General features: G+C 44.9%; 1 protein-coding gene and 1 long non-coding RNA gene across 4 annotated transcripts in view; one reads left to right on the top strand and one right to left on the bottom strand.

The window, feature by feature from the left end:
- Positions 1-1,640: 1,640 nt before the first annotated feature.
- Positions 1,641-4,389, bottom strand: LOC144162673 (uncharacterized). Its single transcript, XR_013320738.1, has 2 exons — positions 4,210-4,389; positions 1,641-3,043 (listed from the first exon to the last, which is right to left on the bottom strand). It is a non-coding gene; the product is annotated as an uncharacterized LOC144162673 (long non-coding RNA).
- A 420-nt stretch (positions 4,390-4,809) lies between these two features.
- The window catches only part of LOC144162669 (uncharacterized), a 36,616-nt gene continuing 25,805 nt past the window's right edge, over positions 4,810-15,620 (top strand). Inside the window, exons 1-4 of one of the 3 annotated variants that reach the window (XM_077693294.1) lie at positions 4,810-5,209; positions 10,580-10,677; positions 12,145-12,311; positions 14,382-14,569. In XM_077693294.1, coding sequence (XP_077549420.1) covers positions 5,127-5,209; positions 10,580-10,677; positions 12,145-12,311; positions 14,382-14,569 — 536 coding nt within the window. In that variant the 5' untranslated portion in view covers positions 4,810-5,126. Of the gene's footprint in view, positions 5,210-10,579; positions 10,678-12,144; positions 12,312-14,378; positions 14,570-15,620 lie in introns of all 3 variants that reach the window. The other 2 variants (XM_077693293.1, XM_077693295.1) reach the window with 2 other exon arrangements.

Raw genomic sequence — 15,620 nt, 5'->3', positions numbered from 1 at the left:
GTTCAACCCCCATGGAGCTGATTGTGTGACGTAGACTCGTGATTTTCGAACTTGGCTTAACTTGAGGCTTGACGATTGTTATATGTACTAGGCTTCGTACTTTTCCGCTCCGTCAGTTTCGGTTTCGGCGTCGAAAGCGTCGGTGGGTCATTCCGGGGCAGAATTGCTGTTGGCGTTTGATTCCAGCGGCTGCAGTGCGCAAATACTGCACGGCTGGAATGAATGGATACGGGAAGCACTCCGCGCCGGGTAGTGCGTTCCATCCTAGCCACGTTCATGACTACGCTTGCGATTATAACGTCACGAGCACGGTAGCGCCGAAGACAAATAAAAATATTTTATCAGCAGTAAGTATGTGTGCACAGCCGGTGATTTTTTTTTTTTTAATGTTGCGGGAGCGTCCACCAGCGGGTGGGTCGGCACCTTATCGTGGGAGAAAGCGGCGAAACAAGTGAGGGTAGGCCGCTTGCATAGGACGATTCCGCCAGTGCAACCGTCGTCTGCTAGGCTGTTCCCGCAAGCACAACACAGCCGACACAGTCCCTTTCCGTTGCTAATCAGCTGCGTGTATTCACCGGTGTAACCAAGGCTCACGCGCAATCGCTGTGACCGCCCGCAACCATGGACGCATATGGGGTGTTTGAAGCTGAAGGTAAAAACAATGTAATTAAATGAATACTCTGTATATGCAGTGCAGTATCAGACAGGGGAAGAAAACGTACATCTGCAACGGTAGAATGGCTTTACCTATTGCAACAGAACGTGGCCAAATGATTGCCTGGGGCCTACCAGTACTTTTGGGCCATAAACTATGGCTTACATAGCTATGTACAGTCGGTAAATCGCTTGTCTATAACAGCGATTTCAACTTCAACCAGCTACATCCGAAAACTGCCGAAACATACTCGTTCCAAACATGTCGGAGGCAAAAGTTAAGGGCTAAGACTTCAGAATTCCGCAGTAGTTTTATTGAAATCCCCCACCGGCGGGGCAGGATAGGGCTGAGTACGAAAGCTGTGTTATAGACAAGCCTTTTACCGGCTGTACTGGTGAAGCCATATGAGGCGATCACCGGCATGCATGCTTGCTATTCAATGAAGTCGCTGTGATTCTACATTTGTCACAGTGTTCCCCATCCAGTGGCAAGTGTTGCTGTAGCAACTGTTTGCGTTAGTGGAACCCTGGCTCAGCGCCTGGAGACAGGCATATTGAGCACAGAGAAAAAGTTGGCGACTGCACTAAGCGAGTACTGTGTGAATTTATTGTGCCAACAGCAAAGTGCAGAATTCCGTTTCACTCATTTATAAAAAAGCCCTCACCACAGTCATGCTCTGTAACACCAATAAAATAAGCAGAGCATTGCTTAATACATCGAAAGCAAGAGTGCAAGCTTACCTTGATGAAGTTGTTTTGAACTTTTGAAGGCTGGTAAACAGCAAACATGCAAACTATGCAGCGAAAATGAGTGAAGGCATAAGCATGTCGCATCAATGTATTTATTGTCCCATCCAAGAGCCAGCATTGCTTAATACAACAAAAGCAAGAGTGCAAGCTTAGCTTGAGGAAGTTGTTTTGAAATTTTGAAGGCTGGTGAACAGCAAACATGCAAACTATGCAGTGAAAATGAGTGAAGGCATAAGCATGTCGCATCAATGTATTTATTGTCCCATCCAAGAGCCACTGTGAACATATCCAAGTCCCATCCATCCAAGAGCCACTGTCCCAATGTCCCATCCAAGAGCCACTGTGTAGCTACCTACCAGCATTGCCATTTTCGCAACCAGCATACTGATGTACGCAGGCTGCTTTATGCAGGAATCAACAAAATGGTTACTGTAAGTGGTGAACAAATGCGACGTTAGGTTACGGTAAAAAGATTGCATGAAAGGAACCCTAGAAAAGCTTAGCTAGAAAAAAAAACCCTAGAGCAGAAGTGTTTCGATCAGCATCTGCCAGCACAATAGAAGCAGGGCAACAATATCTGATCAACGAACAAAACAAGGGTCTTAAAACAGCGTACACTCGGCATGAGAATATACAGCCACAGTGAACAGCAGTGGGTGGATACAATCTGCAACTTGATAACAGCCAGAAGTAGGTGAGGCAGCCTTCTACCCCACTGATCAGAACCTTTTGAGCCATACTGACATTGCAAGATGGGAAAGGGCAGCTTAACATTTTTCAATCCATTGTTTGGGCAGACATCAATGGTGCATAAACAAAAAACTGCAGCCACAACGTATAATGTAAGTTTTAACTGACATTCACGTGGTGAAAGCTGATCCCCTACGTCACACCTTCATGAATATGTTGCTGGAGGAGGTGGCGGCTTCACAAAAAAGTTTGTGAAAGGTGCACAATAGAACCTGGCTTCAATAGAGGTTTACATGGGCAGTGAGGACGTGCCAGCTCTCTCACAGTCATTGGCACCACACACAGTCCTCCTCAGCAGGGTCCCTCAAGTGAATACCACTTTGGAACACAGTGGGCTAAAATACCACGCAGAATACTTCCACTTCATTCTTTCAGTTCAATAAGCACGTACACAAGTCTTCAAATGGCTGCTCATGGTAGTTAAATGAAGTTGGTTTCATGCTGTGCCAAGGCTATCGCAAATGAAGCCACTGCTATAAGTCACATTTATGCATACAATGGATGGTTTTGAACAACTAATTTTCTTGCACCCGAGAAAAATAGTTTGAATCTTGAGTGCCTAACAAGCAAGATTCAAAGAACATCTTCCATGCACTACAAGGCACTTTCCTCACCACTTGTTTCTCTATTGTGCAGCTGAATGTACAGGATTGTTTTGACTATTTACATATCGTAGGCTGCAATCAACCTCTCCCCAAGCCCTTTTGCTTTTTCAACAGTGGCCCTTGCTAGAATTTTTGTGTTTTTGGCAGCTTGGCGGCATGTCTGCCTTGTCTTGCGCTGCTGATGATCCATCCAATGACCCTGACTTGGAAACTGGTTGCATGCCTGGTGCAGCTTCTTGTGTTGCCTGCTGGTCTGCTCCTTGCACTGCTGACACAGCTGGGACCTGTATCGAAATGGATGACATCATTGAAGGTTTTGCAAGGCTTTTGTACAGATATTTAGAGCACAAGTATGTACTCTTAAAATCCAGCACACCAGCATGCTTATTTACAAAAAGGGTTCCAGCAACATAACATATTCAATGACTCTGGCTTTCTCATAAAAACACACAGTTACGATCAGCTGCGCGCTGCCGTGTTGACACTGAAGTCATTACTTAAACCAAAGAGAAGGCACATACAATAAACTCACAGGACGCCAACAATGTTTTCAGAGGTCGTGCTTTAACAAGACATGACTTTAGCAGTTGGATTATTCAAGACTGAACAACCACACAAAATGAGTAAATGTTTTGAACTTATTGTGGAACAGCTACGGAACAACGAATGCATGAAGGCAGCTTGTGTATTATGGAAATGGTACCCCAGAGGCACTATTTAGTTGCTATTTAGGCAAGCACCGTCTGATCAGCAACATTTACGCTGTTTGACACCTTCGCACGTAATTTCAAACTGTTCCTGCGCTTCGGCACGCTTGTATAGAGGCACTGGAAAAAATAGAGAGCCTTCAATTTCACACGCGTACCTGGTTATATCTGGGCGTGAGACCTCGGTTAGACAGGTGATGATTGGTACTTGTGGGCGTGTAATGTACACACACGGTGCTTAGATATATCAGTGCGCGTTATTGGTCATCTAATAGAAACATTCTACACGGGAATTTTCACAAAATTAGGAACTCCCGTAAAATGCAGCCCACTGCTCCAGAACGCCCTGCATGCCTGCCGCTCTTAGCAAGACGAGGCCGTCTTCTGGAAGGTTAACACGAATGAAGTACGAGAATTTTTTCGCTGTGTGGCCTGATAAGATACCCTGTTCCCTACGTTTGTCGCTCTCAACATATAAAATTAACATTTGCTCACAGAAACAGCGCTACAGTGCGTCAAGACATCAAGAATACACGAATAGTACAACAAAGAAAGAACCCGATTAACCATCCGGTCAATAAAACATCGTCTGCATGTTAGCGACGAACAGAGGTGATATGGTCGAGTTCCGTGGTCGAGTTGGCCGTTATGGCTTGTTTAAGGCACCAAAGCAAACGATCAGCTGTTACTCACCGTCCTTTCACGATTTTGTCAGCATGCCGACCGCAACCGTGTATACTTACTTGGGGTTATATGACGCATCGCTCCGCTACTCGTAGTCTTCCAGAACGAAATTTAACGCTGTGCAGCGGCCCTTCAGCAGACACATGCCACCGATGCCACCGCTGACCATGACCGCCGACTCGCAAGCAAAAAAAAAAAAAAACGAAAAAAAATACGCTTCGCCGCCGAATCACCGGCTCCGCTAAACTCAGCCGCGTATGCCATTCACAAATCACTTTCCCTCTTATAAAAGAGTACTTCTAAACCTTAATTAAAACTTAACGTATAGTACAAGTTGTTTATGCGACTAATAATTTATACTGTAATAAACATTAGTTGTAGCTTTTCAATTTAAAAAAGATATTTCGAGTCAAGTCAAGATGTTGGCTTAGTCAAGCCAAGTTCGAAAATCACACGTCTATCTGGCATGGCCGCCCTCATGGGGGTTGAAGCAGACGATCAACGGCTCGCATAGACACTAGCGCCAGTGTCCCCTCTAGTGTATATTAGTATGAAACTCTATGGATGACAGCGTCGTCTTTCCGGTGGCGCCATCTATATTTATTGATACTTGAATGTTTGCGTCAAAAGAACAGCATAGACTCCAGCATTTTCGTAAATAGTTCGTACAGATGTAATTTAATGATCCTCCGTGTTGCGTACAAACGCCCCGAGGTGCTCGCGGCGCGGACCAATGGGAAGGTCCGGGCGGGTGTTGCTGACGTCGCCGCCTCCGCCGCGCTGCTCGCTGGCTGCATCATCAGGGACGATGACGTTGCGGTCAAATGTGGTGTGTCGTTTGCGAGACGCAGTGTTTTCCCACCGCAGGAGGAATATGTCCGCGATTAGCGCTAACACTTCGACATCACTCTGAAAACCCCCATAACAAGATCGATCTCTGCAGTGCAGCACATCCGAGAGAGCCGGCCGCGCGCACATGGCCCTTGAAAGTGTGTTTGCTAAAGCCCTCCCTAAGGTTGGGCTAGCGAACAAAGACACACAGAATGGAGAAATGGAAAGGTCGGGTAACCTACATATTGAAGCGCGATTTCTTTTCCGTTGGCGCTAACTTTCCCCGCAAAAGTACGGCCGATTGCTAAACTGTGCTCTCGAAATGAATTCCCGAAGTGCGGAACCCAACCACCAAGGTAATGGGGGCCACATCGGTAATGGCGGTCGCACCCGGGCTTAGGCCTGATTGCGGACGTCGTTTCACTTGGGTGCTGGGCGATCTCTTTCGCTTCACTTTGTGCATGGTACAGCTGTAGTGTTCAGGATCTGTAACTCTCTCCGAGAGGAATTTGTTTGCCCAGCTTGTTTCTTCGCTATGTGATTTATTGCTGCTTTGATTGGGGGGCCTTTTAACCGGGCAGCCTGCCGTATGTTGACCGCTGTTTTATGCCTTTTGTGCTCCTTCTCTGAACGCTCCTGTGGTGTTAACCGTCATTGCGCTTACAGTACGACGTCTTTGCTTTAGAGCAACGCATTTTGCGTTATCGCGCTGCGCGTAGCTCGTATTTACCCCTGGCCTGTGCAACATGTAATCCGACGACGTCTGCGCCGCGAAGGCAAGTGCTCAAGTCCGCCATATTTAGCACTTGAACAACTTTTCGCCAGCTGTTAGTTTGCGCGAGTAAGCGTACCTTGTGTGTACTGTATGGAGGGTTTGCGGACCATTGTTTCATTACGTGTATTGTTAAGGGGAGAGAATACGAAAGTCCGGAAACCCTATTTTTTCGGGGGGGAAAAAAATTAGCTGAAGGCCTTGAAACCCGCCCGTAATCTGATCACCCGCTACGTGATTTTCGAAAACTTCGCCGCTGGTAAAAATAGCAGTGATGTTGCTTCTATTTTTCTCTTAGTGGGCAGTTCCAGCGTTTGTCACGGAACTTGCGAAAAATCGTTTTTAATTTGAGACGCACTCGATTTGGCGGGAATTATTGCCGCTGGCAACTTAAATTCAGCACAATCCGTAAATTCGATGTTGTAGGTAGTCTTGCAACGTACTTAGCCGTAAAATCATACTGAAAACTTAATTTGGTGGCAGATTTTCGGCAGCTTACGGGCGTATGCGGATAGAGAAACAGCTACCGAGAATTGTAGGAAAAACAAAAAATATAAAAATGGCGCGACCTCTATGAACACGTCACGGTCAGTGGGGTCACGTGGGCAGTCACGTGATAGAACGACAGGCCGCATGGGACAAGTGAAGCCGATAGTGGATGAGGGGCGTGTCTGGAAAAAAACAGGTCCGCTCGTGCTTGCGCAATCACGCGCAATAGCTTGGACAGTTAACTGGTTAAAAAAGGAACTTCGACAGGTGAAATTTTCTTCTGCCCAGAAACCTTTTAAGCTGGCCACAGTAAAAATCGGGAGTTTTTTTCGTTTTTTGCGCGAAAGTAATAACACATACGAGGAAGTGTGGGTGTTGTCAAGCCACGGAGCTTAGAGTTGAAGAAAGAGTACTGGAGCCACAAAACAGTTCTGTCCAAAAATGAATGTCATAAATAAAAGCTGCCACGCATGTCAAAGGCCCTAATATTGAAGCGCAGGCACCTCATAGAGCGAACAAAAATGCACCATTGAAAGTATGACTTCAAAATATTGCCCATCATGATTTGGCACTTTTAATTCCATAACCCCGCTGTAGTTTACGGTAGAGGTTACCGTAAAACCTCGGCAGTACGTACCCTGCTTAAGCCATAGTTCAGGCTGAAAGTACTTGTATCAATTTCCAGTTAAGCCATAACCAATAACTGGTCAAGCTGTACCCCTATTTCACAGTAGTGTTTTTTGTTTCCCCGACGGCATGTTTCTTGGCAAGGTTTTCCTGGGACGTGCAATTTGCAATGTGCCGTCTTGGCGGACGTCCATGAACGCTAGGAATTTTGGCATTCATCGAAAGCACAGTTTGGCAATCTTTATCGTATTTTTTGTATCGTAGCTTTTGTGTGACCATTTCATGCCTTTGTTTCTGTAGCGTGGCCACCTGAATTATGTGCCAGGCCGTACGACCCATGCAATGCTTGTAGCAATGCTTGTAGCAGTACTTGTTAGTAGCTTGCTCAGAGTACAAATTTTTCTCGTTTGCCATTTAACACGGCTGTTTAGGTGCCATTCTGATTGTTAGAGCTCTTTCATAAGCATCATGATTGGTTGTCGTGCATAAGAATTGCCGTGCAGTCGTTCAACGGACCACTTAAGTCCACTAAGAAATTGCTTAACGCTGCTATTTGATGTGCACCTTACTGCAGTTAATGTATTATTCTCATGGCGAAGTTTGGCCTGGAAATTCAAGAGCCGAAAGAATCGCCGAGAGTCTGTATGAGGCATTCTGCTACCATGAGCAGAACATTTAGAGAAATATCGGGTCGTTTTATGTGAAACATCCCTAGGAAAATTTAACACCTTGTAATATTTGATGAAAGCAAAAAAAAAAATGCACATGGGGAACTTTTGGCACATCTCAAAGGAGGATTTGAATTTTTCTACGCATAAAACCCTGAATTTGAACTTTTCGATACCATGTAGAAGTTATGAAATGACACCCTCATTCTCTCTCGAAATGGTTCATTTTACTAAGCAAGCAAAATCCTGGCAACATTTCTTCTCTGAGAATATGAGGGAGTGCATTTAACGGCTGTTTCAGTCTGGCCGTATAGGGGAGGGGCACTAGTGTGCAATAAAAATTAGACAGCACACCCTGTTGTTATGCCAAGAACGCCGTATAGTGAAAAACCACTAAGAAGGGAAAAGAATTGCGCGCAATTGAGGTTTAGGGTCAGTTGTATCATAGAACATGAATTGCGATATAAATAGGCAATAGACAGCATGGGGGAAACAATGCTGTCATGTAGCTGCCACTGCTTTCAACAACTGGGGCAGTGGCAACCCAAGGAAACGGGAAGGAAGTTTGTAAATGCACTGCAAGCAACAAAGCAAGCCTTTCGATAGCTTAACCATCAATGAAAAGCTTTTGCCGAATCTCGTTTGAGACTGAAATACTGCTGTTTCGAAGGTAGCTAGGACACATGAGCCATTCTCAGTTACTAACTCGGGACAGAGTTTGTGTCTTGCTAATGGCTTGCCCAGCTGTGCCAATGCTTTTCTTCGAGTGAAACAAGTCTGGCAGCGCACAGGTGCCCTTGTAAGGCCTTTGAGCATGTGGTCGCTCCTGCTACAAAAGGCATAAAAACGGGATAATGTAAAGCTGGAATAGGGATTTTATACTTACTAAAAAGAAAAATTAGCGCCAAGTGAACATGCATAAGAAAAGCACAGCATGTGCATTGACTTTTGCAACAAATTCATGGGGAAGAAAAGCAGAGGGTATATATGCAAAGGGAGGAAAGAAACGGTGTTTTCTTGTATTTGTTTCTTTACTTCCCGCTGCATGTACACTTTCCTTTTCTGCCATAAATCTCGTAGATAGGCAATATATGTGATGTCTTTGCCTGTGTCGTCACGATTTGTTGAATGCTGTTTTTTTTTTTTTTTGTGCTAATATGCATCAGGTACAAAACCTGTCCACTACCGGCACTACACAGTCGTAGGGTTGTCGAAGTAAAAGTGCTGTCACACATGCCAGTTTAGTGTATTTCTATAAGCGTGTAGGGGAATACGTTGAAGTCGGAATCACAGCACAAGTCTCCGGCATTATGCTGATAGACGGCTACTCTTAAGGTGGCCTTCGCATTCTGAAGTTCTAGCCGTTCTAGAACTGGGCCATGGTGGTCCAGTGGCTGAGGCGTTGTGCTGCTGGGCCTGAGGATGTGGGCTGATGTAGACAAAAACAAAAATGCCCCTGTTTTGAGGTTTGGCACACACAAAAAATAATCCAGGTGCTCTAAAATTAATACGGAACTACAGTACGCCTCAGTGCAGGTGTAGCTTCGGTCTGTAAAACACCCAAAATCGGATTTCTTTAATACCGAAAAAAAACTAGGCAGTGTTAAATTTGATTTTGTGCCCTTTCTTTCTTTTGTTGTTGTTTCGGGCATGTATTTGCAACAACTCGCTTCGAAGAGCACACCTTTGGTTGACGAGAAAGTTTGAAGGATCGAGCAACACGCGCGCTTAGTACACACTCTCAATAACACATGTAGATGGACTGGCAAGGAGCTGACATATCCATAAATTCTTCCTGCTATTGAAATGCCACAGCAGTGTTAGGGGCTGAGCTTGCGACACACCAGAACTGCAAAGTTCAAGCTGGCTCTGAACTACGAATGCTGAAGGAAAAAGAAGCGTAGATTGTAGTCTAACAATGCAGTGGAAAGTCGACGTTCCCGTTCTGTTATGCGGAGCTGTTCCGAAGGAAACGTGGCAGAATTTGGTATGCGGACAGCTTCTTTTCTTTTTAGTTCAGCCTGGAGGGGAGATGATTGATGGACTTCGTAGGAAAAAACGGAGACAAAGCCAAGTGTTGCATTCGCGTAGAACAAGCTGCAGTCGCTGTCTTGCAATGCCCAGGCGCATTTTGAGTTGTTGCGGATGTACTTGTCGCTAGGAAGGCTGTGGCTTTCTTTCAAGCCGAGAACAGAAAAGAAAAACTGGCAAATATTAAAGGAGCCATGAAGACGAAATGCAAGTTGGGTTTATTAGAAAGAGTGCTTAGTCCCGATAACAATGATACCAATATCATCGCAATCTTGGAACAAATAACGGAGATATGAAAGAAAACGTGTGAAGCAGTCGCGACCCCCTAGCCAATTTCCCGCAACTTTTCTATGACGTCACGGAACCTTTTTTGTGCGATTGGCGGCCGCCTAACTGACCTGTCGCGACGACACAACGTCTGTAATGGGGCCTCTAGTTGTTCCATTGGACCACATCACTTGAATGCTAACGTGCAGTTGACACGCTGAAAATTATGTTTCATTGTTGGCCCGTGTGACGTTATTCTTGCTCATAACACGTCACTGTGGCGCGAAATTTAAAAGTTTTTAAATACTTCTTGCTTTTTTTTTCGTTAAAAAAAACATCTTTTGTGGCTGTAATGGAGCTGAGTGAGATACTGAATCCTAGTTCTTTCAAATTAAACGAAGTTGTATTTTCTCTTCATGGCTCCTTTAAATGATCCACTTCATTACAGCCGTATGTGGGAGCTGTGCAGCTACAAATGGAAGCTGTGCAGTGCTTCTCGTAGCTGCATGTCTGCATTTGAGTGAGCACAAAATATTAAATTAAAAGAAAGAACATTTTAGGAATACGTTCTTGAAATTACGCTTTCTCTGCTTCCCTGCTGGCTTTCAAGGATACCATTCTGGCTAACATGGAATGTCTAAACGGTATTCTCTGGAAGATTTGATGCGGGATTGTCAGAGTGCCGAAGTAAAAGCGAGAAGGGATTGTGCTCTGACCCGCGCGGTTGTTGACTTTCCCACACAGCGCTGACAGCCACCTCGATGATGAAGTCTGTGCAGCCGACTTGGAGGAGGGCGAGATTGTGGATTCTGGCCACGAGGACAGTGATGACCCACAAACAGGTGCTTGTTGACGAGAGAAGGCGTCTTTTTTTTTTGTTTGTCATTTGGGGCCGCTCTAAGCCAGTCCAAGTCACTTTTATCTGCCGAGCAGGAACTGCTCTGGGCAGGCAAGTGCCGGGACTAGTTGTAACGGGGTGCGAAAGCAGGGTTCGCACAGGTCCTTAAAAACCTTGAAAACTCTTGAAATTAGAAGTGCCTATTTCAAGGCCTTGAAAGTCCTGGAATTTTGAGATGGTCCTTGACAACCCTTGATTTTCCTCAAGAGAATCAATGGCCCTGTCTTTTCACGAGAATTTAAAGCGTTTGTCATGGATTTTAGGTGTTAACAAATGTAAAGAAACATTTTAACAATCAAATTTCAGTGTATTGTGTGAAATTGCAACAAGTTTGGTGAATTTTTATTACGAGGCAACATTGCGAGCAGGCACTTCTCAATCCAATCTGTGTCACGATACAAACCAGTGAAAGCTGGCTTCTGATCTCTCTCTTGCATCTTCCATCTAGTCTCTGGACGCTCGCTCATTGCATGTTTGTTGTGCTTCATATGCTCCATCTGCGTTTGCTTTTACGTGCAAATGGCAGACGTGTACATAGTTTGTCCTGCCTTGCAGCAACACTCGCTGATTTAATTTCAGCTGATGCCCTTTCTGACAAAACAAAAGATGCAGGCAGGATTAACTAAGTTTTGAAATCAGACAGCCTGAGCAACACAGCAAGAAAAAAGAAAAACACCAACCATGAAATAAAAGGTGGGAAAGCATTCATGAACCCGTTAGCGCCTATCTAAGTGTGCACTAATGTGCTTAGGTATTGTGCAATAAAAAAACTTTTTCATTGTGTTGAAAAAGTTATAATCTCAGATAAAACATTAGATTGGGCCCTTGAAAATGCATTTTCTGGTCCTTGAAAGTCCTTGAAAACCCTTGAATTTTTGCTTTTGAAGCCTGTACGAACCCTGGAAAGGCAGAGGGGAGGAGTTAGCTGTGCCGTTATCCTGACAAACGTGTCTGTATGCGCAACTTTCATCAGTTTCGAGGATCCCATTGCAGTCTCTTCTCGAACGTTGGAACCCTTCCCTATTACTGTTGTGAATAAATAAACTCGACATTGTGGGACAGGGCGGTGTGGAAGATGCTACGCCCTCTTTTCCTTTGCCAGCCCTGCTCAGATGGTTTGGCGTTTTATCGCTGTTGTTTTGCTTACGTACAGGTTGGATGGCTATTTTCTGCTCTTCACGGAGCACTGTTAGCTTATCAACTGTGATGAACTTGATTTGACTCAAAGGGCAGTGTGGAAAAGTTACGTACCCCTTTCCTTCATTTGCTTTTTCCCAGCTGTGCAGTTTGCATTGCGTCAGTGTTGCCTGGCTATTCCCTGCTCTGCACGGGACTCTCGGGTTGTAGAGCAGTTATTTACGCTGTCGCTCTTTTGTAGAGAGATTGACGCAATTCTCTCTCTTTCCTGCAGGGGGTGGTGGCGGCCCGAGTGGGCAGCCGTCGGGGGGGGCGGCCCCCCTCGTGCGGGGTCCCCCGCTGCCCCCACAGGAGGCGCTGCGGCCCCCGTTCACCAAGCTGGAGAAGCGCAAGCGCAAGAAGCGAAAGAAGGACGACCAGGGTGGAGGACCCGATGCGAAGGTAGGCCGCACAAGAGACGGAACGCTGGGCTGTGTCTTTACTCATTTATTTGAAACATCTTACAGGCCCTTTTTCAGGGCAGTTCAGAGTTAGGGGGGGTAACAAAGTGAGATGCTGGATGTCGTACAACTGTAACTTGCCACTTACCAAACACAGCAGAACGACTAATGAGAAGGTGAGGTTTGCAATACAAGTTTATGTCGGAAGACAATAACGAGAGAAAAGTCAATAGCGTAGTGCACACACAACATCTACGCATACATAGTTTTACGTACACAGTTTATGTATATGCATAGCTTACGTATTTTGCTACCTTGTGCAGTAAGTAGGAGGCCAGTTTTGAAGGGTGCAAAGTGAAATGTAAAAACAGAAGTAAAAACTGAAGTTGCATTGCCATTTTAAACAAGTCATTTGGTTGGAATTTACTGCCGTTGGAATTTACTGCCGATAGTATTTTTTTTTTTAATTTTTGGAAAAGCAAGCACAAAAGCCAGACCCACTTGTTGTGGTACAACAGCGCGTCTCGTAGCTTTGTAGTCCACCAAATTCTTACTTTCTTTTTGTTTTGTTGCAGGAGGGAGTGTAAGTTGATGTGAAATAAAAGTGAAAAAGTGGTACTACTACCATTTCAAACACCTAGTAGTTTTATTGAAATTTCCTACTCACACTCAGGTTTACTTTCTGTAACTGTGAACCCAAAATCTAGACTTACCCACATTGGTAAAATAGCAGCAGAGAACACATCTTGTTGTTTTAGTTCACTCAATTTCTTACATTTTTTTTTTTTTCAGGAAGAATATTGGAGTGTAAGTTGATGCAACAACTAGTGTAATAATGCTGGAGTGTGTTTCAAAAATGTGCAAAAATTATTCGTGGAAATAATATTCCATAATTTCTGCAATACAGGCATATTTATTTATTTATTTATTTAGTGCACTACATTCGCCCGAGGGCATTGTTGAAGGAGATACATAAAAAGTGTTCAGTGCAGAAATGGAATCGTGAATCTCGTAATATGCAAAAATAAAAATCAACAGAGGCATAATAATAATTGACAGGAACAAGGTCACGGCAACTCGAGAAACACCGTTTTCAATGTCGCCACGCAGGTAACACTTTAGAGCGGTGTCAAATCTAACACCAGATCCGCAAACGTTTTCCGGAAGCTTATTCCAATTGCCAATTGTGCGTGAAAAAAAAAAAAAAAAAAAAGATTTAAAAAAAGCGAGGTGCGGCAATGAATTTCTCTAGGGAAAGCACCAAGGAAAACAGTTTCCAGTTTAGCAACTTTGAATTCAGCGCATTTTTCTCGAACACGCCGCTTTAGCAAAGAGCTACGGTTGTAAGAAGCACGGCTCTACGTCAAAGCTTGCAGGTTTCACGAAGGTGCCCTAGGCCGTCTCCGTTCAGGGAAATAAAGTCTAGCAGAGGCGTACTTTTTCTTTGAAGTAACCAAAGGATTGTTCGAGTATGCCTCATAAGTGCACTGACTACAGTGTGTAGCTAACCACTTAACGAGATTCCTAAATTGTTAGTTTTAAAACGTGTTGCTCATTACGCTGTGACGTTCCTAATTAATGTCAAGCGTGGAGTACCACACCACAGAAATTCTTGTTTCTCTTGCCGACCATAGGAGGGCGAGTTGGAAGACGGTTATTCCTACAGTGTAAGTAGTTGGGTGACTTGCTGCTTGGAGGCTTTTCTTTTTGTTGTTGTGGTTGTTTGAGATCAAGAAAGTTGTGGGGGAGTTGGTTCTGTGTTCAAAATGCCTCGTACCGGGAGTGTTTAATGGTGGCGAAACTCCTCGAATCTCGTTTCTTGCTCCCATAGGATGACAGCAGTGACGAAGACGAACATTACCATGGTGTAAGTGTTTATGTTGAGAGTTTTGCTGCGGTTACAAAAAAAGTTGCGCCGTGTGTGTTCTCTGAGTGTGTGTGTGTGTGTGTTGACTCGGTGCTTGGGCGATGTTGAATCTCTCTTCCAAGGAAATCTGTGGAGGAAGAAGTTTGAGTATGTCTTTTAATTAATTAAAGGTGGGGTGCTGTGCCTTGGTCTCGTTTGCAGCAGAAACGGGCCCACTACGTAGACCATGACCGAATGGCGGATGACACCGTGTGGTTTCCCCCCGAGTCGGGTGGTGGTTTGCTTCATGGCCCACCCATGCACCACCCACCACGTCAGGGAGGTGGTGGTGGTGGCCCCATGTCTGCTAGGGGCTTCAGCTCTCCGCACCCTTACGACGATAGCTACATGCCGTGAGTCCACTTTTTTTTTTTAACCATTTGGTGTAAAGCAAAGACAAAACAGCTACTTTTTGCTTCGGTTCGCAAACAACGGGACGCGAGGAGCGGCTTACGGCTTGTATGTGACTGGAAGTGACGTGACCACCAGTTGTGACGCTGCCAGTGACGTTACCGGTTACGTCAATTAGTGGTGCAGTTGCTTCCTTTGCTCGTGGTGACACCGTCAGCGATTTTGCCAATGGGAGTGAAATAATCCGGTGACATCCTCTTGGGAGGAGGGGGATAACGTCACCGGTGGTGTGGCATCGAGCAGTGGGCTGTCATCCCCATTGCGAGCTAATTGGGAATGCAAAATGTTTTGCTTGCAACTGCTTCTGCCATGCGGTGCGGCCGGCTCAGTTGTGTTTGCCCACTAACACTCTAAACCTTGTTCCTAGTGGACCACTAGGCCACTGGTGGTAGGCTTGCCGCTGTGCAAACTTGCATGCATCTTGCTTTCAGTTTGTTGCAGCTACTCCTAACAAAAATTGTAAAATTATTAACTCTGAACTGCATGCAATGTTGGCTTAGTTTTTTTGGGATTTTACCGTTGGTTTAACTTTGTGCTCAGCTGTGTTCATCAAGACTGCTCTTGTAGCATTGCAAACCACAATTGCCTATTGCTCTTTGCGTCAGCCTTATTAATTAATTAATGAAGCAGGCAAACTAAAAACACGATTATTTCAAAGCAAGCCTAAGTGCATTAGTTGGGAAGACGTGTCACATGGCGTATTTAAAATGTCACCTAAGTGGAATACATTTTTAGCTGAACGGTCAAAGCAGAAGGTTAGTTGTAAGTACGTAATTAAATCAGTCATCCCTGATCTAATGCTGCACTGCAAGAGATGCAGTAGAGGATTGGTTGAGGCCTGAAAAAACTCTCTGAAGGCTTTCTATTTATTTATTTTTTGCTTCTGTGGTGGTCGAATAAAATTTGTGGCTGACCTGCAGCCTGCAACCACGTCGTGTGTAAGAGACGAGAGGAATTGTGGGGCCACGGAACTAGTGTGGCGCGTTCTACCCG

Source organism: Haemaphysalis longicornis, unplaced genomic scaffold (assembly GCF_048455015.1).
Source record: "Haemaphysalis longicornis isolate Haplotype H1 unplaced genomic scaffold, Haemaphysalis longicornis Haplotype H1 scaffold_12, whole genome shotgun sequence".
Taxonomy (NCBI): Eukaryota; Metazoa; Arthropoda; class Arachnida; order Ixodida; family Ixodidae; genus Haemaphysalis; species Haemaphysalis longicornis.
This window is presented reverse-complemented; position numbering and strand designations above follow the sequence as displayed.